Here is a 24,429-nt window from a genome sequence, read left to right as displayed (position 1 = left end):
AACGCATTATTAAGGATCTACAACCTATCCTAAAGGATGACCCAACACTCTCACAAATCTTGGGAGACAGGCCAGTCCTTGCCTACAGACAGCCCCGCAACCTGAAGCAAATACTCACCAACAACCACATACCACACAACAGAACCACTAACCCAGGAACTTATCCTTGCAACAAAGCCCGTTGCCAACTGTGCCCACATATCTATTCAGGGGACACCATCACAGGGCCTAATAACATCAGCCACACTATCAGAGGCTCGTTCACCTGCACATCCACCAATGTGATATATGCCATCATGTGCCAGCAATGCCCCTCTGCCATGTACATTGGTCAAACTGGACAGTCTCTACGTAAAAGAATAAATGGACACAAATCAGATGTCAAGAATTGTAACATTCATAAACCAGTCGGAGAACACTTCAATCTCTCTGGTCACGCGATCACAGACATGAAGGTCGCTATCTTAAAACAAAAAAACTTCAAATCCAGACTCCAGCGAGAAACTGCTGAATTGGAATTCATTTGCAAATTGGATACTATTAATTTAGGCTTAAATAGAGACTTGGAGTGGCTAAGTCATTATGCAAGGTAGCCTGTTTCCTCTTGTTTTTTCCTACCCCCCCCCCCCAGATGTTCTGGTTTAACTTGGATTTTAACTTGAAGAGTGGTCAGTTTGGATGAGCTATTACCAGCAGGAGAGTGAGTTTCTGTGTGTATGGGGGTGGGGGGATGTGAGAACCTGGATTTATGCAGGAAATAGCCCAGCTTGATTGTCATGCACATTGTGTAAAGAGTTGTCACTTTGGATGGGCTATCACCAGCAGGAGAGTGAATTTGTGTGGGGGGGTGGAGGGTGAGAAAACCTGGATTTGTGCTGGAAATCACTTTAGATAAGCTATTACCAGCAGGACAGTGGGGTGGGAATAGGTATTGTTTCATATTCTCTGTGTATATATAAAGCCTGCTGCAGTTTCCACGATATGCATCTGAGGAAGTGAGCTGTAGCTCACGAAAGCTTATGCTCTAATAAATTGGTTAGTCTCTAAGGTGCCACAAGTCCTCCTTTTCTTTTTGCAAATACAGACTAACACGGCTGCTACTCTGAAACCTGTCATTATATATGGAAGTACGTATCCTGCAAGTCAAAAGCCACAAACCAGAATTGTGCTTGGAGAGATGGAGACAAGTGTTACGGTTCTGAACCCGAGATGGCGTATGTATTAAATGAGTCTCTTCAGGTCTAGGATAGGACGAAGGCACCTTTTGTTTTTCAGAAAGAGAAAATACCAGGAGTAGAAGCTTTTTCCCCTGAACTCTGGTGGAAGCTCCTCTATGGATCCTAGACAGAAGGCTCCTTCTGCTTGTAGCGGTCTTTTGCAAGATGGGTCCTTGAAGAGGGACGGGGACGGGATAAAGGAGTGGAACTGGATGGGATAGCCACAGGTAAAATTTCTAGCACCCATCTGTCAGATGTCATGGTAGACAAAATGGGGTGAGGCAGCATCTGAAGGCCAAGCTCCCTGGACTGGATCTGATGTGGCTCCTGACAGTCCTCTATAGATTGTTGTTGGGTTGTAGGTGAGAAGTGCATTGCTGAGGAGGAGGAAGGTTGGTGTCTCTCTGCTGTACCTTGGTCTCTTTTTGGCATGGTACTCAGGTTGCCTGGAATGGTACAATGGTGTAGTCTTTGGTTGAAGATACACATCCACAATTGGTCAATTCAGTCCATAGCGGAGATATGCTCTTGGATTCCTCGAGGATGCTGAACTCTCACACAGCAGCCTCTGCAAGTAATGCCTTCTACCATCTCGGCTTGGCTAGGAAACGCCATCCGATCTTAGTGAACAAAGACCCTCGTGATTACAGCAATGCTATATTCATGAACATGCTGACTTCAGCATTAAAGAAACCGCAACTAGTTCAGAATGCTGAAGCACAGCTCACCTCAGCAACACAGGCTAGCACAACCACGTCAAAGGACTCTCCGCTGACCACAGGGGAGAGGATTCGCTGCTTGAAGATGGAGAAAACGTATGCCCCAGTGATAGTGAGAAAGAATATGCCTCTTCCAGGTGTAGTGCTGAGGAATATGGGTGCTCTCAGTATCCGAATCCGTTCTGGTATCATAAGGTGCTTCGGCACCAATTACAGTCCTGGCTTTGCCAGAGATGCCTCCTCTGAAATAGGGGTCAACACTGAGAGGGGCTTCACTGGAGCTGGATGCTGGAGGACTCCGTGTTATAGGCTGCTCTGTATAACCAGCTCTCGACAACAAGCAGAAGCTTTACATGGTCTGTCCTTGTGGGAAGACACCGAGCTTCGCTTGGAGTTTATGCCTCTGTGTTTGGAGCCACTCCTCTTGGTTCTGGAGGTGTTGTTATTGGTGCCAGGTCTTTTCTCTGCACTGTCTTCTTCACAGCGGTCTTTGGTGTGACATGTCTGCTAGATGTCAGTGCTGGATGACACTGGCTCTTTGCTAGCCCAACTCTGGAGCTGGTCCCCTCAGGTTCTGAGGAGACCCTCATGGATTGCTCCAGGAGATGAAGCTTAAACCTGATGTCTCACGACTTACGCATCCTAGTGGAGGATGCAAGGCACACTGAACATCTGCTGGGTATAGTGAACTCACCTAAACAGCAGGCACACCAACTGTGTCCATCTTTCAGGGTAATTAGTCCAACAGGGCTTGGAGCCTGTAGGTTTTGAGGCTGGCATGTCAAGCAGTTCTGTTTGTGTGTGCATGTAAGGGGTCTGTACAGGGGGAATCTGTCAGTGCTCGGTCCAGACAAGTTGATATATATCATGATAGTCGTATGTCAGAGTCAGAAGAGTTGTGAAGATTTGTAGTAAGTTTTTGTAGAAAATTTAGCCAAAGCCAAGAACTGATGGGGTCAAACACTTCACTGGTTCCATGTTGCTGCCACTGGTGGTAAGAAGGTACCGAGGTAGGGTTGTTGCCACCCCACCCTTTATGCCCTCAGAGAGAAGCATGAGAAAGCACAGGGTGCATACATGGCCCCAAAGGACACTTATTAAAAAATCCTCTAGTCTCAAGTGCATGAGGAGCATGTGCACCTACAGTGGGAACAATGCTGACACATACTTGAAGAACTGTGTGTTACTCTAACACATCAGCAGCAGCAGCAGGAGCTAAAGTCTCCAGAGTGCTCCGTCCTTAAAGGGGACAAAATCTTCCTGGACAGGTAAATCAGATTAGTTCCACATTCTGAACAATTTTAATATGGACTGCTGTGAAAAGTGTCATTGAATCCATCAACAGCTTAGTTGGAATGGAGTATGCCTGCCTTGATAGGCCTTCATGGTCATCCTCAATGATTCCTCGAGAACGCTACGGACCGACTCTTCTCTGCAGAGCCCACCCAAAATCCTGCTACCTTTAAGAACTCCATCCAGTGGAGTAAAGGAGATCTGGCTGGCTTTCTGCTCAGCCTGTGAACTGCAAACTTCAAAACACTATGGGAAAAGTGCAGTGTCTCACATGAAGGCCTCTGTACCTCACCCACGTGAAAGGACCTGCATTGCTTATTTACAGTATTATGTTTAAGTCTGTCCATGAGACTGTTTGCTTTTTGTATGTTTGATAAAAGTGACAGCAGAGTCAGATTTATTTTTTGTTTTGTGACAGCACCCAGCAGCCCAAGCCAGGTTCAGGTCCCCATTGTGCTGGGTGCGGTTGTGAAGGTGTCCCAAGGAAAGTTAGTAAAAAGGGTGCATGAGCAAAGGGGCCCACAGGATAGTACAGAAATAGCATTGAAGTTACCACTGACAGCTAGTTTGAATTGTTAACTACCTTTTCTCCTCATCGACCCACCTCTCACTTCTGTGGAGCTGACACCGATGCTAGTCGTTTCGGACTTTTCCAACTTTAAGTAAAAAGAAACAAAATATAAAAGTGAATTTCAGTTTAACACACCCCCAAACAGGGAAGCCAATATACAGTCTCTGTCTCTGGAACTTGCTTCATATTTACATCATATCTTAGCACAAAGTTATTTTGTACAGGAATAAGTATTTTACATTCCTAGCGAAATTTGCCACCCATCTTCTTTTTCAGCCACACCATTCTTTTCTGGGGAGGGTGAATGAGGAGGAAGGTTTTAGAAGACTGCAGCATATACTAGTATGGAACGTTTGTAAATATGCACCAAGTTTAGCTATTCAAGTACACACTTATAAATGAGTATCTTGTGCTTTTTCAACCAGATTACATCCTAATACATATGAAATTTCACTGAAAAGTTAAGTAAATTACAATACAAATGTGTTATGTATCTGTGTTATTCTATGGCACACAATCTAATTGGGAGCACTCAATATTATGATGTTATTTATAATCCCTTTTATGGAGAATGAGCCTTCAGTACTTTAGAAACTGGCTTAGTAACATACACAGCGTACAAGGATATACCTTCATCAGTTGCTTAACTGCAACCACCTCTCTGTTGAAACATGGCATGGTTTTAATATTTTGTACAGTGAATCCAGTTGAAACTACATGGGGGGGCAGCTTTATTTTTGGTTGGGGGGATATAACCAACTCCAGAATACTGCTTTCCAACTAGGTTAAACGTCTCTGATCTAGCAGAAAGTGCTAGGGAATTTGTAATGATCCTAGAGCAGTGGCTTTCAACCTTTTTTTCATTTGCAGACCTCTAATAAATTTCAAATGGAGTTGCGGACCCCTTTGGAAATCTTAGCCATAGTCTGCGGACCCCAGGTTGAAATCCACTGTCCCAGAGCATTCATAGCCTCAGCGTCTCATCTGAATGACTGCATCTCGTTCTGCTTAGGGTCCCTTGTCGGGACACTGAATCATTAACGAGCCAAGCCGCCTACGGAACCACCAGCACCTTGCAGCACTGTGGCTCTTCCACAGCAGTCTGCCAACAAAGCGGTGACATAGCCTTCTCCTGCTGAGCTTATGAAAGGAGGCAAGATCCCATCTGGAAGCGGTATAAGCTTTATGCTAGAGAGTATCCAGCACTAGCTGGAGTGTCTGAGCAAAGTGAATGCCCATAATATGTTTAATTAGGGTTTTAAGTTAAGACTGGTTTCAGAAGGTAGCTATGATGCCCTTGCACAAATGTTATACAACTGGCAGGCAGGCAAGCAAGCAAAAAAATCTTGTGTTCTGTGCCCTGGGGGCAACTCACTTTTAAAGTGATGGCACTACAGGCCTCGTCTAGGACCCAACGTACTTTAGCAGTCTGCTAGATATCACGGAATTAGTCACGGGGGCATAACGGAAGGCAAGGAAAGACTTTTATTATAGCTAGTAGCATGATAATGTCTACTAAGCACATTTATATTTATGAGGCACAATAACTTACCTGACTCTAGTTAAGTTATACATAGCTTTTCAGTTCCAGTTCACCTATTAATCTGACATTTCTGTTACAACCATATTGCTAGTATTTACATTTACTGAAAAATAAGTGTGCAGAAGTGATGGAGGGCAGGTAATCAATTTAAATGAATACATGGAAAATGATCTTGACAAATTGGAGAGCTGGTCTGAATTCAACATGATGAAATTCAGTATAGACAAGCGCAAAGTACTGCACTTAAGAAGGAAAAATCCAATTCACAACTACAAAATGGGGAAGACCTGTCGAGGTGGCAGTAAAGGATCTGGGGGTTATCGGGGACCACAAACTGAATACGAGTCATCAATGTGATGCAGCTTCATAAAAGTCTAATATGATTTTGGGCTGAACTAACAGGAGTGTCATTTGTAAGACACAGGAGATAACTGTCCCTCTCTACTTGGCACTGGTGAGGCCCCACCAGGAGCACTGTGTCCAATTCTGGGCACCACAATTTAGGAAGGATGTGGACAAATGGGAAAGAGTTCTGAGGAGATCAACAAAAATGACAAAAGGTTTAGAAAACCTGACCTAGGGGGAAAGGTTGAAAAAAACTGGGCACATTTAGTCTTGAGAAAAGACGACTGCAGGGCGACCTAATAGTCTTCTAATATTTTGCTAAGGGCTGTTATAAAGAGGTTGATGACCAATTGTCCTCCATGTCCACTGAAGGTAGGACAAGAAGTCAGGGGTTTAATCTGCAGCAAGGGAGATTTAGGTTAGATACTAGGAAAAACTTGCTAACTATAAAGGTAGTTAAGCTCTGGAACAGGCTTCCAAGGGAGGTTGTGGCATCCCCATCATTGGAAGCTTTTAAAAACAAGTTGGACAACCCCCTGTCGGGGATGGTCTAGATTTACTTGGTCCTGACACAGTGCAGGGGGCTGGACTTGATGACTTCTTGAGGTCCCTTCCAGCCTGACACTTCTATGATTCTATGCATGAATGAGGAACAGAAAATAATATACAGAGGCCAGATAGTGGAAAGAGGGTGATGTCTGCCTATCAAGGCTTAGATAAATGCTCAAAAAGGAGTAACCTCAGTTATCAACATCACTATGAATATATTTAACATTCTTAAACCACCATGACATATCACTTTTCCTCAGCTCTCTCGCTTTAGAAACAGGATTTAAAAAAAAGAAAAGAAAAAGACTGCATTGAAGGATTATATGAATTTTTGAACCCAAGAGTAAAGTTTAGTTTTCTCTAATGAATGGCTAGTGAAACACTTGTATGAGTCAGAATTCATGTGACAAATTGAAAATAAAAGCAGTGCTGCACTATGGAAAGCAGCAAACAGAGAACCCAGACAGAAAGTAAGCTATTACGGCAACAAGCAATATAGAAATGCTTATAGATAGATGAATCTGCATATCCTACCATTGGCTCTTGGATTCTGAACTCTGTTCTGCTGTGGCCAGTGGCTGTAGCATTGTTCAGCATGGCAGACATTTCCATGGCTGCTGGATTTATGGGTATAAAAGGCACAGTCACAGCCTGACTAGCCAATACAGGGTAAGGTGGCATTTCAGAAGGTACAAGTGACACAAATTGATCCTGAGCAGCATTAGCGTCCTGGCAGGTGTCTGGGACATTAAGGCCTGGTTCTCTTAAATCCAATACAAGTGTGGGAATTAGTTCTTCATTAAAAGGCGGTAAGCTAGCCAACTCGCTCTCCCCATGCTCTAAAGGTACAAAGCTCTCTGGTGTCCCTGCTGATGCAGAAGATGTAGGAACACACTCTTGGTACAGCAAATTGCGCAACTTCTCATCGAGGCTTTTTATTGTGTTGTCAGCAAAATCAACTCTGGGTGGCCCTTCTCCATCTGACTCTACTGCACAAGGTGGCTGCAGCAGACCCATGCCAAGGCCAGCGCAGGTGACAGGCTGGGACTGGGTCAGCATTATATGTTGCTGGGATACAGCTACTGGTAGCTGGGGAGGACTTTGAAGCTGAGAGCCTGTCAGATTTAGAGGATCAGAGACAATACCCCCAGGAAGCAGCTGGTTCACCAAGGAATGCTGCATTACACCAGGCTGCCTGGCCTCTGACACATGGTGGATTTGTGGCGTAGGCTGGAGTTCCAAGACGACGGCATCAGAGAGAGCAGGAACGGGGCAGAATTCGGCTCCTTGCGCAGGAACCATTAGAATTGAGCTGGGTGGCCTGACAGTACAGCATGAGATCTCCACATCGGGAACACAAGCATCTTCATCCGTCTGCTGCAGTGTTTGCAGGGAGGATTTTGGAGCAAGTTGGGCATCAGAAGGCTCCTCTAGTGAAGCTGCATTGTGGGCAGAAGCATCAGGCTGACTGGGCATTACCAGGTGTAGTGGAGGATACTCTGGTTGACCTACATTAGCAACAAACTGTTCTGGGACATATGGAGCAGTTCCCGTTAGTGTTGCAGCTAAAATTTCTGCCTTAGTCTGTAAAACAGCTGACGACACTGCAGCAGGAACTTGTGCCAAAGGACCAGGTGTTCCACAGGGGCTGTCGTATACACTTGTTTGACTAGGGAGCTGGTGACAAAACAAGACACTAGGTGTGTCTGTCATGGCAGAGCTCATTTGCTGATCATCGGACTGTTCAGGATCTATAAGGAGTAAAAACACCAATTTCACCTTTTACAGGCTATACAGAGTGAACCATATAAAGTAACTGCAAAATTTCTTAGTCAAGTTTAAATACAGCAGGCCCTGAACTGCTAAATGTTTTCTGTTAGAAAACTAGTAACTCAATATTCAAATAAGGACCACAAATTGCAGACTACAGAAGATATTTCTGTAAAAAGGATGCAGCCTATGATAAACAGCTATGAATAGAACTTAAATTACAACACCTAACTCTTAACAGAGTTTAAGAACACTGGAACTTTTCTATAAATAATCAAAAGACCATCCACATTTTAGTTTAAAATTATATGCTCACATAAAATGTGTGATCCTACAGAAAAGCTCTTCATGCTGGATATGATCTATCCATTTTGAATGGGTACTGTGTATTGCACTCCATTGGCCATTAATAGTAATAATACACTATTTATGAACTACCTTGTTTCAGCAGCGTGGTAAATTGAGGTTCATAAAAAGGTCCATATCCTACACGACTTTTTAGACTGCAAATTATGTGGCCGATACTACAGGCTCGTTTTTCATTTGTACAAAGTTCTTAAAATTCAAGCACCTTTTGGGGCAAGGCTCCCATGCTATTCTGGACTACAGTGGTGCTCCCCAACTTGCTACCCCAAAATCCATGGCTGATGAACAACTAAGGTAAGAGCTGCCCTAAGCCAAGGAAGACACACCCATGAATGATTCCTTCCCTGGCCATGGCCTCCGAGTGAGCGGTGATGGCGAAGATCAAAACCAGAAGCAGGCATCATTTTTGCTGATTATTTTGGCGTTACGTGTAATCTGTGAATAACTTTTAGAAGAAGAAACTTATTGCAGGAATTTGTTTGGCCACACAGCTTTGCTAACAACTAAAACCAAGCCACCGTACTTCCTCTGCAAGATTAGCCTATCTGGTTACCCCCACACAGGTGCTGTGGACGGCAGCAGTTTGAGGTGCAAAAAAGTAATTAAAGGAGAACTAACAGTGCCTGTGTTAGCATCTTTGGTATCCTATACTGGTCAGCTCATGAAGCAACACCACACACAATACTTTTCAGCCTCTGCCTCCCACCATGTTGCAGCTAAAAGGAAACAATCATGATGAAAGCATGGGAGGGTACAGGTAGAACTGACAACTGCCTCTAAGACGACAAGGTCAATGGCCCACACCCCTGTTCCCTGAGATAAACGAAAGCTTTAAAAGTTCATAAATACCTGGACCTTCTGGCTGTTTACTTTGAGGAACTGCTGGGGAGAATTCTGGTACTTCCTCAGTAGGGTTTTCCACAACAGGGCATATAATAAACCACCTTTTTCCAGTATGTAAAACTAATTGTGAAGAGCAAAATAAAGGGTTAACATTGTATTTGTTTTGGAGCATCTATACAGTACTTTAAGAAGCTGATCGGATCCAAATCAGACTTATTCTGGATGTGAAACTCCCACATTTTAGGAAGAGGCACGTGTCTCTACAGTATTCATGGAGATTAAAAATAATGATCTTACTGGACTCCCATAGCAAAAAAGTGATCTTGGGATGGAAAGAGTCCTCTGCCTTACAAGTGACTGTATTAGAGTGGGACCCAAGGCCAGATCCAATCTTGCTCACTGAAGTTGCTGGAACGACTCTCTTTGATTTAAATGATGTTTCGCTTAGGCTTAAAGTGAATTAATTGTACTGTAAAGAAGGTATTTATAATAGAAAAACTGTTTTTTTGGTAATGTTTTTTGCAACTTACTTTATCTATTTTCCTACATAGGTGGTGTTTTTTTACTACTGCTCTCCTACATTTATCTTGAACTTTTACGTCCTCATTTAAATATATCAAATTACTCAGTTTTCAAAATTCTATTTACAAACCAGTAAAGGCAAACAGTATACTTTAAGACTGGCCAGCAAGTGTGAACTATCGAAGAGGAGCCAGGCAGACTGCGGACACCATTGTTTGGGAGGAACACCATTGTTTTCAGTCACTGAAGCATGTTGTGCGGCCCAAAAGAGGTTTTACACACACAAACTCAGAAGTGCCTGGCAAATAGAGGTGTGTACAACACATGACCACATACAGTTTGGAAATGAGGTTTAAACAGGATATGGTTTTATTCCCTTCTCCAGTTTAGAGAGGGAGTAAAAGCCCACACTGATACCTTCCCCTTCTCTGGGAAAGAGATAATATACCAAACACATCCAAAAGAATAAGACTTCTCACTGGTAAGAGAGTTGGCTGAAACTTCCTGGTTACCAAATTCAATTGCATCTGCAAACATTAAGGCTGGAAGAGCCAATCTCTGTTAACTTCCTTTTGCAAGCTTAATTATTGTTGAGAACAAAAGAGTACATTTATGAAAGTCTCGTCTCTTCCTGCTCAACCCCACTTCCAGTTTGGAGGTACCGGGGATCATCGTCAGTTTGTAAAATTTGTATATTTCCAATACACCCAAACACTGGTTTAATCTATTTTAGCCTTGGCACTTCAAAGCTGCTAACGGCAACCGTGGCTTTTACTAGGCCTATATTTTTAGGATATATTCCAGTCACCTGTAACTGGTGGAGTTATTTGGAGACTGCTAAACTTCTGGACAGTCTAATATTACCTATTCATTGCCTGATAGTTTGATATTCTATTTGTATTCAAAAGCACTTTTACCATTCTGCTGATACATTGGTGTCTTCACTTGAGATTGCCGGTTCTCCTGTTTAAAACAAAAAATATGTTTTTAGACAAGCACTAATGCAGGAACATTTTTCTAAGGAATATTTGTGTTACAAATCTTACATGAGAAGAGGCTGTAAAACAAACTTAAAATACAGTAAGTAGATAAAGAAAAAAATCAGTTTTGATATCAAGAAACCCTCATTTATTAAAAAAAGAAAAGGAGTACTTGTGGCACCTTAGAGACTAACCAATTTATTTGAGCATGAGCTTTCGTGAGCTACAGCTCACTTCATCGGATGCATACCGTGGAAACTGCAGTAGACATTATATACACACAGAGACCATGAAACAATACCCCCTCCCACCCCACTGTCCTGCTGGTAGACCAGACACACAAGATTCTTACTTCATTCATTTCTAGTCTAGAGGCATCTTGCTGGGGACTTGTTCCCTGATCAGAACTTCGTTCTCCTTCTGTATCTTCACTGAGCATATCTTCTGCTTTATCAATAATATCTTTCATTTGTTCAATGAATGTCTCTTTTTCAGTCTGCAATATGAATTCCTTCTCTACCTGTAAAGAGCACATTAAGATAAACCACTAATGGCTGTAGGTCAGTACTCACTGTATGGTCTTAACTAGCTGGAAGTTTGCATCTGTGTACGGAGAGCACGTGCATCATTCTTCATGGGAACTAGACCCTAAAGAGACAGTATTCTTATTTGGCCTCCAGCCAAACTGAATCACCCCTCTCACAAAAAATTAGTCGTTCTCTGGGCCTGGTGAGTTTGATACAAAGTGATCACCTTGCTTGTGTGTGTAAGAAGCATTGTCTTGTTTCTCATCCCCCCCAAAAGACAGACTTTGTTACAGTAAATAGACATAAAAAAAGCCACCCAGAGCCCCATACCTACAAAACACAGAGCCTGGCTTGCAGGTGTGCTTAATGCCCTAAGTTCCCATGGATTTCATTTGGGACCATGGAAGTTCAGCCCCCTCTGAAAAATCAGACTCACTGCATCTGTGATCTAGATCAAAACCAGAACATAGTACAGGAACGACGTGCTCCCCAAACCATGCAACCTCAGAAGTGGGGAGGTTTTGTTGGGGCTAGCATGGGAGAGAAAACTCTTGGCCCTTTTAAGGACTGCACCCCCACCACCCCTGCTTGTGGACTTGAGGAACAGGGCACTGGGGCTCATTGGTTGCACAGGGTGCAGCATAAGCCTCTTGGTTCCCATGCATCCAAGGGAGGGCTTATAAGCCCTTCCCCCTCCTAGGGAACCATTCTCCCCATTTGCCCTCTCTGGGCTCTCATCCCAGAGAGGGCAAATGGGGAGAATTTGGGGAATAGTTGCCTTTTTGCAGCTGGGAAGAAATTATTCCTCACTCCCAGATTGGCTGAAGGGGGGGCCCCGCGGGAAGGAGAGGGGGTGTACACCTTCCTCTCAGCGGCTCGGGAACTGGGCAGGAAGGTTTGGTTGCAAAATTTTGTTGCAAGCTGTTAGGAACCCAGTGCAGGTAATTCTTCAACAGGGGTCTGGTCCACAGATAAGACAGAACTGGAAGAGGATTAGGAGAAAGCATCTCCTAAAAAGCTGGGGCTCCTAATCTTTGGTACAACAAGGTGAGAACCCCTCTTCCCCACCCCCTTAATCCTCCTACAATGAGAGGGCACTGATGTTCCAGCAGTGGTACTGGGATAGGTGAATAAGGGGAGTGGCCGATCTCAGCTCCCCGTCAGGTGACCTGGGTTAAAGTAGGAAGGAAAGCCTGCGCTGGATGCATTATTGTCTGATAGTTCCCAGATGTGTTATTAAAGAAAGTTGTGACCTGTATAAATCACATTTCTGGGGTCTTGTCCTTCTTCCTGTGGTGTCCTGGCCAATCAAAGTCGTGCTTACTTTTCAGATGATAAGCAGGGCTGGTGGCACCGCCTGTTAAGGTTGCCTGACATGTCCTATTATAAGACCCTGCTTTGAGTGTTTATAGCTTTTCCAAACTGATTGGGCTAAATTTTCCAAGCTGGGCGTCTTTTGGAAAATTCTAGCCAAAATGGTCAATGGTTTCTGGACAAGGAGACTGGGAATGGATGAGGAGCCAGGTTTGGGGAATAGACAGGATTGGGACAAGGTCAGATTGGAGAGGATTCAAGGCAGAAAAATCTGTGCCCATTGGCGCACACTCCCTTTGAGAGCCTGGACTAGAACCCAAGATTCCTGAGTCACAGCCGCCTTCTGCTGCTAGCAAGTATCTGTGAAACCCATTGGCAAAATGTGTCTCTCATACCTCTCTAGTGCTGAGCCACAGAGAGGATGACAACCTACTACTGCTATCAATTACTCTAGTAGCTCAAGTGGCAAAGGTCTGTGTGGTTGATCTAAAGATGTCAACCTTGCTGATGATCCATGTGCGTGTCAATATGATGCCACATGATGGAACTGTTTTTTTCAGTTTATGCTTTTTAAAACCTAGGAAATTACACAAACTATGTTAAAAGAACATTATTAAGGTTGCAAAAAGTCAAGCCCTCAGTAGTTAGGAAATGCCAGAATTAAGGCTGCCTGTGCCACATTCATAATGCATAAAACATAGGCTTTAATTATATGATCTCATATTATTTTTTCATAGCAATCTTAATTTTGGCATTCCCTAGCTTTGGAATGCTTGACTTTGCAGCCTCAGTAATGTTCCTTTAACACATTGTGTGTGTGTAATATACATATAGTATAAGCAACTCAAAATTTTAAGTGTCTTTTCAAAGTTTCTTCGCAAATAAAGTCTTACCATGTAAGTAGCAATTTCTTCTGGCGCATCACCGTCTAAATCAAATTTAAAAGTCACCATTTTGTGATTGTGTGTTTCCAGCTGACATTCCACCATCTTATCCCCTGTGTTGCACACCTATAAGAAAAGAGTAATGTTGATAATTATTTCTGGCATGTCCAAGAACAGAAGTTCAGCCTAAGACAAAGAGGTTGTACTTGCATTTAGAATGGTCAGCTTTGGTCTGCTCGACTTCTCCTGGCGTGATCGAATGCGTGTAGATTTCTTATGTTTCTTTGAAGGCTTCCCTTCTTGCTTTCCACTTCCAACCACTCCTTCAAAGCTGTCACTCATCTCTTTACCTGAAGCAACATCGGGACTCATGTAGCTTTATAACAGGGAACGAAAAGATATCCACACGGGATGTGGATATGGAAAGAAGAAGAAGAAGAAAAACAGTGACTACAGGAAAACAGTGGATCTGCTTTGTAATAAAACTTTTGAGAGAGCATGGCTGGCCACAATTCAGCAAGGTCCTTAAGCATGAGCATAAGAAAGCACATGATGTCCCTTGCACAATTAAATCAGGGCCTTAATTTCCACTGAGAATAGCTCCTTTTCCTCAGGGGCCCTTACAGTCTGTCTTTGAATTGCAAGGGTCCCCCATTTCCCCAACTTATTTTCTTACCCTTCTTCAGGTTCTACTCTCCAATGGCGAAGGTACATATGTGACCTTCTCTAGAAACCATCACTTTTTGTCAGTCAGAGATGCAGGGAAAGGGTCACACAGGAGAGTGACATGAGATACAGAATACAACTTCTGCAGCTGCGGGCCATTTTACGACCAGGCACTTGTTTTTAGTCTATGAAGGTGCAACAAAACTCTAATGTGGAGAGAGGACCGCAGGGCATTGCTCTGGGATATGTTCTGATGCAAGCAGCTTTAAATGTTGCCACGGCTAGGAAAATTAGTTTTTCAAATATAGCTAATGAGGAAAAAAAATTTGAGAGCGATCAATCACTAAATATTTGGCGTCCTTTCCTATAAGAGACTGTAGGATAGCATATTCACTAGGGATGAGTGAACTCACTTTGCCTAATTCAATTATACCCAAGAATTATAGGTCTGAAAGTTACTGGAACCTGGAAAAGGTAAATTCCACCTTCCATGAAACACAAAAAAGAATTGAGCACGCCACAGAAACACCAGACACAGAGTTAGTGTCCTGAAGCCTTAAAAACGCTACTTTGCCTGCATGAAGGGAAGACTGAGTTTATTTTCCTTCCCTAGAGCTGTCATGGTTTTTACAATGGCATTCAGCCTGTAAAGCAGAATACTCCTTGCAAGTGAGAAGCAGTTCTAAGGCTCTCGGCCTGTATTTACTTGTGTCAGCCTCGCTTTTTGGTGAGGTAGAAATGGGGGCAAAGGGAAATGTTCAACTCTGAATACACAGGGCAGGCTTCCCTTTATCTAGAAAATTTGTTCTGGTTAAAATATAATAGCTTGAAGGTAAAGATAAACGTTACCCCCACGAGTTTGGGTCCTCCCTCAGGCTCAGACATAAAAGATTGGACATTAAAACATGAATTAAGGCAGTCAGCCAAATACAGTAGAATTATGGTAGTACCTTAAGGCTCCAACCTGTATTGTGCTAACCATGCTAAAGACAGAGCTGGCTTGGTCTATACATTAAATTAATACAATTTTTGCTATACTGGTATAGTTAAAAGCAGGATAGTCCACCCACTAGAATGATTGCAGTTATATTAACATAGAGGTGCCTAATACTGGTATTAGCTCTTGCTGGGTGGAAACGGGAATAACCTCCAGTGGTGTAAGGCACCTTTATACCAGTATAACTGCACCCACACTAGGGACTGTGCCACTTTACCTACTTTGACAGAAAAAAAAAATCATACACCTAACCAAAATCGTTAAATAGCACCACAGTTGTGTGTAGACCAGGCCTAAGACAGAGTCCCTGCTCCAAGGAACTTACGGTCTATTCACATAAGATAGACCAACCCAAATAGCTAAACTTCATGTATGCAACTTGTTACTTTCCCCAAACCTATCACTTACTATCTCCAATCTGTCCATGTGCTACTAACCTAACACTCCCACTCTACACCCTGCTCCACCCCATTACAAAAGACAGAAATTCAGGCTCAGGCTTGTGAAGGGGGAGAAAGAAAAAGCTTCCAGAAATAAAATATGTTCAATGCTAGAGAGATTGTAAGAATACCTTTCACAGCTCAGTGCTAGCGTCTGCTGTTTTTCCAGTATTGCATGCTCCTAAAATATAAAAAGAAGTAATTTAAATAGAGACATCAGGCAACATTTGATATATTGTATTTGCATATGAAGAAACATGACACTTTGTAGATCAAGATTTTTGGTAGAACAGTTTTGGGGCATTTAGAAGGATATTTTCTGAAAATAAGATTTTAATCCCACACCATTTTGTTTAACTCATTCTCAGAACTTGGAATGCCACTAAATTGTTGCTTTTGTCGCTAGCATTTCTTTTGGAGCACAAGCCAATATGGCTGTTCGTACACACGTGGCTGTTTGTTAAAGCCCACTTTTGGAATAGAGTTTGTTAATAATTTAGTTCTCCCATTGCTCACTCGGCAGCAGAAGAGCAGAAAACAGAGAAGATCTTACATAAATCAGCAGTTTAAAAAGAGCTCACGGCAATCGAACAGTGTTAGTATATTTGGGATCCACGTCATTACCTACCTGATCTTATTTAAATGGATCTAAATTTTTGGCCTAACCTTGTTATTTTTTTGCAGTATCCTACAGAAAAAAAAAAATGCATACAGCAGCAATGTTTAGTATTTCCAGTATGTTTTGCTTATGTTTGAAAGCGCATGATGAATTTGGAAGAAAGGAGAAAAACACTGACATACTGGGCTGCCTACCACCCTCTTCTGCCGGCTCCACAACAGATAGATTTTCCTTTAAAAACAGTTCCCCACTCTTGCTATCACTGGTTCAGCTTCACAGTGGCAGCACTAGTAAAGACACCCTGCCACCAGTCTCCAGGGCTCTACATGTGAGGTGGTGTAGGCCTAGTCTGAGCAGAGTTAGAAGAGATGATGCTTAAAGCACCAGTGGTTGCTGGAGCCCTCTGGCACTCCCACCAATGGAGATAAACTGGTGGCAGCAACAGCAAGACACTAACCAAAAATCCTAGTGTAGCCACATGTTCAGGAACCAAGTCAAACCAGATGATCCAGCTGTCCCTTTCAGCTTAAACTCCATGACTCTAAGGGTATGCCCGCACACAGAGGTGCCAACTTTTCCCGGCGCCGGTGGGCACTCGACCCCACCTGCCCCCACTCCGCCCCTGCCCCGCCCCCTCCTTGCCCCTATTGGACTCCTTCCCCAAATCCCCACCCCAGCCCCACCTCCTGCTGAGTGTGCTGCGTTCCCCCTTCCTCCCAGCGCTTGCCGCGTGAAACAGCTGTTTTGCGGCGGCAAGCGCTGGGAGCTAAGGGGAGAAGTGGGGACGTGGCGCGCTCAGTGGAGGGGAGGTGAGCTGGGTCGGGGTGGGGAGCTGCTGGTGGGTGCAGAGCACCCACCAATTTCCCCCCGTGGGTGCTCCAGCCCCGGATCACTATGCAGACTTTCTGACTTGGGTCTGCGTCCATACTGCAAAATGATAGGGCGTGGATACAAGTCACAGCAGGACTTGGGCTCTGATCCACCTCCTTCACAGGGTCCTATGATCCAGGTCATGAGTGCTTGCTGACCTGAGTCAGACTGATGTGTGTGTGGACAGAAAGGGGCTTGGACTCAGTGTAGACATATCCAAAGTTCCCTGAATCCTTTATGACTGCCCTCTAATGGAACGAGAATCTGCATAGCAAAGTTAAAATCTGTAAGCCTCTAAAGGATACCAAGCTCATGTTGGCTATTGCTCATGGCTCTATAAGCCAGTTGTACCAAACCTGACTGTTTTCTCAACAGAATTACAAAATGAATAAACAATGAGATCACAGACACAACATATTTAGATTTTAGTAATGCACTTGATCAAGTGTTTTACAAAATCTTAGTTGCCTGATCAAATCAAAATGGCCAGGGATTTGAGTGCTGTCACATGGATTCAAACAAAAGATAACACCAGAGAGCAGTGTTATGGCAAAATGATAATGAAATGAATTGTTTTGAATTACAATATACGAGTCTGATATGAAACTCTCCTTATAAAAGGTTATACCTAAGAAAACTGTCACAAACGTATTTCACAGTATCTGACATCAGCACAGTCATCAAGGGGTACTTGGATCAATTTGACCTTTATGTGGATGGGGACTCACAAACAATCCAGCTCCAGTGGACAATGATTATCGTTCAACCTAAATGAGGAGTTCCTTTGTCTTGCATTGCAGATGGACAACAAGGGCCAGCACACAGGCTCACGTGAACAAACCTGTGCCCTGCACGGAGAAAAGTAGAGACACATGATAAGGGCAGGTATGGCTTTAGGATGGGGATTTCCCAGGGGACAGTACAGGGCAGGGAGGGTTCAAGCAAATCTGGGGTCCTTTACAGTCACTCAATTGGGTCTCCAAGCCTCAAGAATCTATGTGCAAATCTTGCCTCCAAACCGCTCTTCTCCATCACATGGGGAATGGAGGGCCAAGGGAGCTGATCCCATGAAATGAGAATGGGAACAGGGAGTTTATCCAGAGCTACTGTGTGTGAATGGAGTTGGGGAAATAGTGGATGGGGGTTTCCAAGGACATGATAAAAAAGTAAAGAGATATCCTTATGCCTCAGGGGCCTCTCGTTGCCATTTCAGTTCTCTCAGAGAAGCTTGTACTTCACATCACATTACGCTACAGCAATACACATCACATCCATATTTCATAGCTCCCAGAGTGGTATAGAACCCCCCCAACAGACACGGCAGGTGTAGCAGCATTGTCTATAATGGTTCTGGTGCTGGGTATATGCAGGACCCAGAGTGGGCAGGAGGAGAAACACCCAGAATCTGAGAGGTGTTGGATACAGCTGGGATTTCAGATGGGTTTTTAGCAGGTGAAATTCCCATGTGCACAGATTTGCTGATTTTGCTGCCAATGTTTGAGATCCAGGACTTGTGTGAAAGCACTGGGTTGGAGAAAATACCACAAGTCTCCATGTTGCTAATTTCTCTAACAAAAAACACATCAAATCCTTAAGGTCTTCCACTGCTTGAAGGGGCAATGGAAATTTATCAAAATGGGCGGTGGTCTCCAGAGCGGTGCCATAAAGTTTGGCTGTACATTCAGTCTTATTTAACATCTGCACTGATGATCTGGAAAAGGGGCTTAACTGTACCTTAATGAAATTCACAGACTGTTCAGTGCCAAACTGGGAAGAAGCTGCATATACCAGAGAGGAAAATACAAACTGACAGCTAAAGAGCTTAGAAGCATGGGCAGAAAGAGAGATTGAACCTGGAAAGGTGAAAGCCATTGCTTCAGGGGAAGAGATCCTCCAAACCAGAAATGCTCCATGCAGGACAAAAACCTGGAAAGCAATGGTGCTGAGGGAGATTTCAGGTTGGGAGTGGACAGTAAGTCAGATATTGGTTTGCAATCTGATATAACAGCCAAAAAGCCAATGCAACTTTGCTTTGCATAATAATATGCATTACAACACTGAAGGGAAGGCAATATACCTCTATAAAACTTTGTCAAGCCTCAAAGTTAAACAACTGAGTGAGGTCATTCAAAGAAAAGCCAAAGTAGTGATTACCAGGAAGGAAAAAGTAATTGTGTTACAAAGAAAGACCAAGAGAGCAAAAGGTAACTTTGCTACATGACTGCTAAGAAGGGACATTTTTGGTAATTTTTTTTTTTTTTTTTACCAAATATGATAAATATTTACCAATTTTTGAAGAATCTAAACCATCAGGAATGGAGTGAAATTCAGGGCAGTACAGAAAGATATTACACTAAACAGTAACGGGATGGGGGAAAAAAGACTTAGGCTGAACATAATGAATAACTTTTAGACCATGAGATATTAGATTATGGAATAGTTTCTCAAGGCAAGTGGTGGAAGCCCCATTGATGAGACATTTAAAACAAGACTGGACAACACACTGGATGGCACTGTACGGAACATTCCTGCACTAGCCCATGGGCGATGACCTAATGATCTAGAAGTGTAATTTCCATACCAATTTCAAAACTATCTTTGCATACCCGTTCAACTGAGGATGAAGGGAGTACTTGAGAGCTGAGTTGTCCAGGTGTCTTATTACTCCAATAAATGATGTTAACGAGACATTTCCCAGGTTAACAAGTATAATATAGGTGTCAGAGTGGTATAATATATAATCTCCAGCTATATATGAAATAGTTGCTAAGATGATGGTTCAGCCAATAAAATATAGTCTAAGATAAGGGGCTCCACAGAGTGAGCTTAGATAATGGCTCTTGTGAAACAATTTTATATCTATAAAGGAGATTAGTGGCAAGCATGGTAAATCGTTTAGGAAAAAGTGTTCTACCTCTTGAGTTGACTCTGTAACCGACTGGATGGCAGAACATGGAGCCTGCTGCCCCAGAGGCTGGGAAAGATCTGGTTGAAGCTGCAGAAGACCAGTAGGCTGAACAGGCAGACAATGATCTATGGGCACTGTTGCACTAGCTGCAGTAAGGTTGCCATGAAGTTGTGAAAGACTTTCTGGCCCGAGGCAGGGAGGCAATATTTCAGGTTGCAACTGCAAAGGCGATGGCATAACTATTGAATGCTGCATTGGTATTACAGGCATCTGGGTTCCAATTTTCAAACCATATGGAGGATGTCCAATGATCTGTTGTAATACAATAGAGACCTATTAAAAACCCCTCTGTTTAGGGTGTTCATGACTCATTCAAGTCAAAATGCAAAAGTTGTTTTTGCTAATTAATTAAACCTACGCTGAGAACATCTCTATGTTTTTTGTTTATGGGACATGGAAAGAAGAGAACCATAAAGACTTGTTTTCAAAATAATCAGAGTTAAAATAAAATCAGAGGCTGCTACGTATATAATTTCTGAAGGTACAACAAAGAGCATGCATGTCTGAGCATTTATGTACTACATGTGATATTTCTTAATGATATTTGTAGGAATCATGCAAAACTAGGCTGGATCCTGCTTATGATTTCAAAACCCTGTTTATATCCCATTTCCTTGAACACTTGGCTCTATTTCCATAAGCCTAGGGCATGTACATGGAGAAAAAGATGACAATACTTAACAGAGTAAACAATATTCAAGTTGGCAGGGTCTGATGACATTCATCCGAGGGTACTTAAGGAGCTAGCTGAAGCAACCTCAAAACTGTTAGCAATTATCTTTGAGAACACCTGGAGGATGGGGATGTCCCAAAAGACTAGAGAAGGCAAACATACTACCTGTTTGAAAAAGGGGAACAAAGAGGACGAGGGGAATTATAGACTGTCAGTCTAACTTCAATACCTGGAAAGATACTGGAACAAATTATTAAACAATCAATGTGTAAGCATGTGGAGAATAATGGGATTATAAGGACTAGCCAGCATATATTTGTCAAAAAGAAACCATGCTTAAGAACCTAATTTCCTTCTTTGACAGGATTACTGGCCCAGTGGATGTGGTGGGAAGCAGTACATGTGATATATCTTGATTTTAGTGAAGCTTTTGTCACAGTCCCAATGACATTCTCGTAAGCAAACGAAGGAAATGTGGTCTAGATGAAGTTACTTGAAGATGACTGTACAACTAGTTGTAAAACCATACTCAGACTAGTAATCAATGGTTCGCTGTCAAACTGGGAGGGCGTATCTAGTGGGGTCCTGCTAGGGTGACCAGACAGCAAATGTGAAAAATCGGGACGGGGGCAATGGGGTGTAATAGGAGCCTATATAAGAAAAAGACCCAAAAATCTGGACTGTCCCTATAAAGTCGGGACATCTGGTCACCCAGGGGTCAGTTCTGGGTTTGATACTATTCAATATTTTAATTAATGCCTTGGATCACTTGATAATTGCCCCGTTCTGTTCATTCATTTCTGCTCCTCGTTTTGGACAGGTCCTCGGCATGCAGCAAGAAGGGCTGAAACCATTGGGACTGCTGTGGGCGGAACTGTTTGGTTTTAACTGCCGGTGTATAAATCCTCAGAGATTGAAGGGTCACCCTTGGATCTTTAATCTCATCTATTTTATTGGAAAAAGTGTGAGGGGCCTTCAAATGGGAGGTCTCAAAAAGTCTGTTGCACCTCTGGGGGGAAGACTTGATGACTGCAGCCAAGATGAATGCCACGCAGTGATGGCAGAAGCCATAGCTCGAGCCACAGAGTCTGCTGCATCCAGGCTCACCTGCAACGCTGTTTTGGTAAATGATTTGCCCTCCACCATAGCAGTGAACTCCTGATTTGACCGATCAGGAAGCTTGTCTTTGAACTTCAGGATATTATCCACTCTGCTGAAACTGTAGTGACCCAGCAGAGCCTGCTGGTTCACAACCCCAAGGTGTAACCCTACTGTGGAATGAGGCTTCCTGCTAAACAGGGCTAGCTTTTTTGCTTCTTCTCTTTTGGGGTAGAAACCTGGTGTCCTCGTCTCTCTCTTTTGTCAGCAGCAACGACTACCAGGGAGCCTAGAAGAAGGTGGTTATAGAAGTGCTCAAATCCCGGTGATGGCACATAGTATCTTCGGTCCCCCCGTTTTAGCAGTGGGAGGCAGGAAAGATGGGGTTTGCCATAAAACCTTGACAGGTTCCAGGATAGCCTCATTAATAAGGAGAGCTACCCTAGTAGGTACTGCAGAGGCCAAAATGTCCACCAGGCTGGGTGATCTTTCTCCTGTACCTCTTCTGGTGGGATATCCAGAGCTGCAGCCCCCTCTTCAACAAGTCTTGATGAGCTCTGAAATCATCGGGGTGGGGTGGGACTCAGTCACTATTGCCTCCTTAGGCAGTGAAGAAGAGGCTAAACGTTGTTGAGGAGGTCCCTCCTCTAATTCCTCCACAGGAGAGTCCTGACCATGTCGTTCCCGCAGCACAATACCAGTCCTGGTCCCTGGGAAGGAAGACAGTGACCTTGCTGTAGAAGCTCCCAGTGCCTAGCCAATGCAGAAGGGCGAGAAGAGAGGCTCTAGAACGTGAAGAGAAGACCCACGGGGTCCAAAAGGGCCACTGATATGGAAGCGGGACCCAGATATGTGCAAGCCATTGGTCTTTAGAGTGCTGAGACTGTGGCTGGTACCATGGTGGACAGGCATCTTGCCTCACAGTCTGATGGGGAGTCTGCTTCCTCAGACCATGGTGGAGCTGACCCGGTTGGGACCAGGGAGACCAGCTCAGAGTCTGGAGATGGGGGAGCTGGCAAGATCATCGCTGGTTTCCTTCTAGATGGAACTCTGGAGAGAGTAGCTGTAGAAGCCACCGGTGCTTTGGGGCTGGAGCAGTGACGACGCGCTTCCAATCCCCATACCGGGCGAGATTCCGAACCAGCAGGGGAAGTGGGCACCAACAGGTTAAGCATCTCTCTGGATGTCTTGAAAGCCTTGGGTGTAGACTGAACCCAAAAGGGCTCCTGACCGCATTTCCAAAAGGTGCACCAGTCCTTCAGGGATCAGTCTCAATGGGAGCTCCACAGGTTGAGTGTGCAGTGTTTGAAGCATCACTTCCTTTTGTTTGTTTTAAATCTGCTGCCTACGGATTTCACCAGGTGACCCTTAGTTTTTGTACAGGGTAAATAACACTTCCTATTCACTTTTTCCACATCATTCATGAATTTATTGATATCTATCATTCTCCCCTTATTTAACTCTTTTCTAACCTGAACAGTTCCAATCTGTTTAATCTCTCTGCATATGGAAGCTGTTCCATACCCTCGAATCATTTTTATTACCCATCCCTGTACCTTTCCCAATTCTAACGTTTTTTGTTTTTTTTTTGAGATGGTGTGACCAGAGCTTCATGCAACATTCAAGTTGTGGGCATGCCATGACTTATATAGTGGCATTATGATATTTTTTTATTTTATTACCTATCCCTTAGCTAATGATCCCTAGGATTTTGTTCTCTTTTTTGACTGCCGTTGCACACAGAACGTTTTTTTTCCCCCAGAGAAATATCCATGGCTCTTTCTTGAATGGTAACAGTTAATCTAATTTAATATGCAGATAGAAATGAAGGCACAGCATCCTTATATCACGGAATGTGTTTACAGAGGAGTCTATCATGGAGGTTATCTGGATAACAGTTTGGTGTGTGTTGCTGGAAGGGAGTAGCAGGTTGCTTTAGTGCAGAGGTAGTCACTTAAAACTGTACAGTAAATTATGGCAGAATAATTTTGAAATCATATGTTTGACCCAGGAGATAGCGAGCAAACAAATATTAGCCATCAACATCAGTGAGACAGTGACCATATTGGACGCTTAGTTATTCCTAGAAATACCTCTCCCTTAAAAGTACTTTAAAGACAGAACAATGTGCTTCTGAATATTCTCTGGCCTAGGTTTAGTCTTCTATTTCATTTGAATTAGCTATTATTTGTCCTACTGAACTATTTCAGGACTCTACCACAGATGTGTCAGGTAAATGATGCCTTTGTGTCACAAGCGGGAATAGCAGTTCATGGTGTTTGCCATGCATACTATGCATAAAAGGCCAGATTCAACGCTCTTTGAAGCCAATGGAAATATTACCATTGATTAGTTCAACAAATTGTATCAGGCCCAAAACGAGCTAGAATTCTTCACAAACAATATGTCAGTACCAAATATATGGCTGAAGACAGAAATTTAGATACGATGCAGTAAACTGGAGATACCATGGTACAGTAGACTGAAACGGGATGTTATGAATTTCAATCCACATGCCATTCACATGTAAACAGATGTAATAAAACACTTTCTTCTTCAACCTTCATTTTTGAAGTAAGCCATTCTTAACAGATTTGACCCCTCCTACTATCTCCTGCTTGGGTCTTGCTGTATTGTACTTTATGTTGTCACATT

General features: G+C 43.3%; 1 protein-coding gene across 3 annotated transcripts in view; it reads right to left on the bottom strand.

Annotated features, from left to right (window-relative positions):
* Positions 1-24,429, bottom strand: part of WNK2 (WNK lysine deficient protein kinase 2) — a 186,157-nt gene that overhangs the window by 47,942 nt on the left and 113,786 nt on the right. For all 3 annotated transcript variants that reach the window (XM_084633208.1, XM_084633207.1, XM_084633206.1), the window contains exons 13-21: positions 19,950-20,255; positions 15,678-15,727; positions 13,654-13,819; positions 13,453-13,569; positions 11,071-11,238; positions 10,656-10,701; positions 9,223-9,336; positions 6,772-7,988; positions 3,813-3,885 (exon numbers count right to left, since the gene is read on the bottom strand). In XM_084633208.1, the coding sequence (XP_084489334.1) occupies positions 3,813-3,885; positions 6,772-7,988; positions 9,223-9,336; positions 10,656-10,701; positions 11,071-11,238; positions 13,453-13,569; positions 13,654-13,819; positions 15,678-15,727; positions 19,950-20,255 (2,257 nt within the window). The remainder of the gene's footprint in view (positions 1-3,812; positions 3,886-6,771; positions 7,989-9,222; positions 9,337-10,655; positions 10,702-11,070; positions 11,239-13,452; positions 13,570-13,653; positions 13,820-15,677; positions 15,728-19,949; positions 20,256-24,429) is intronic.

The sequence above is a fragment of the Lepidochelys olivacea genome, assembly GCF_965140295.1.
Source record: "Lepidochelys olivacea isolate rLepOli2 genome assembly, chromosome: 7".
Taxonomy (NCBI): Eukaryota; Metazoa; Chordata; order Testudines; family Cheloniidae; genus Lepidochelys; species Lepidochelys olivacea.
Note: the sequence above shows the minus strand (reverse complement) of the source record. Positions and strands in the feature narration are given on the sequence as shown.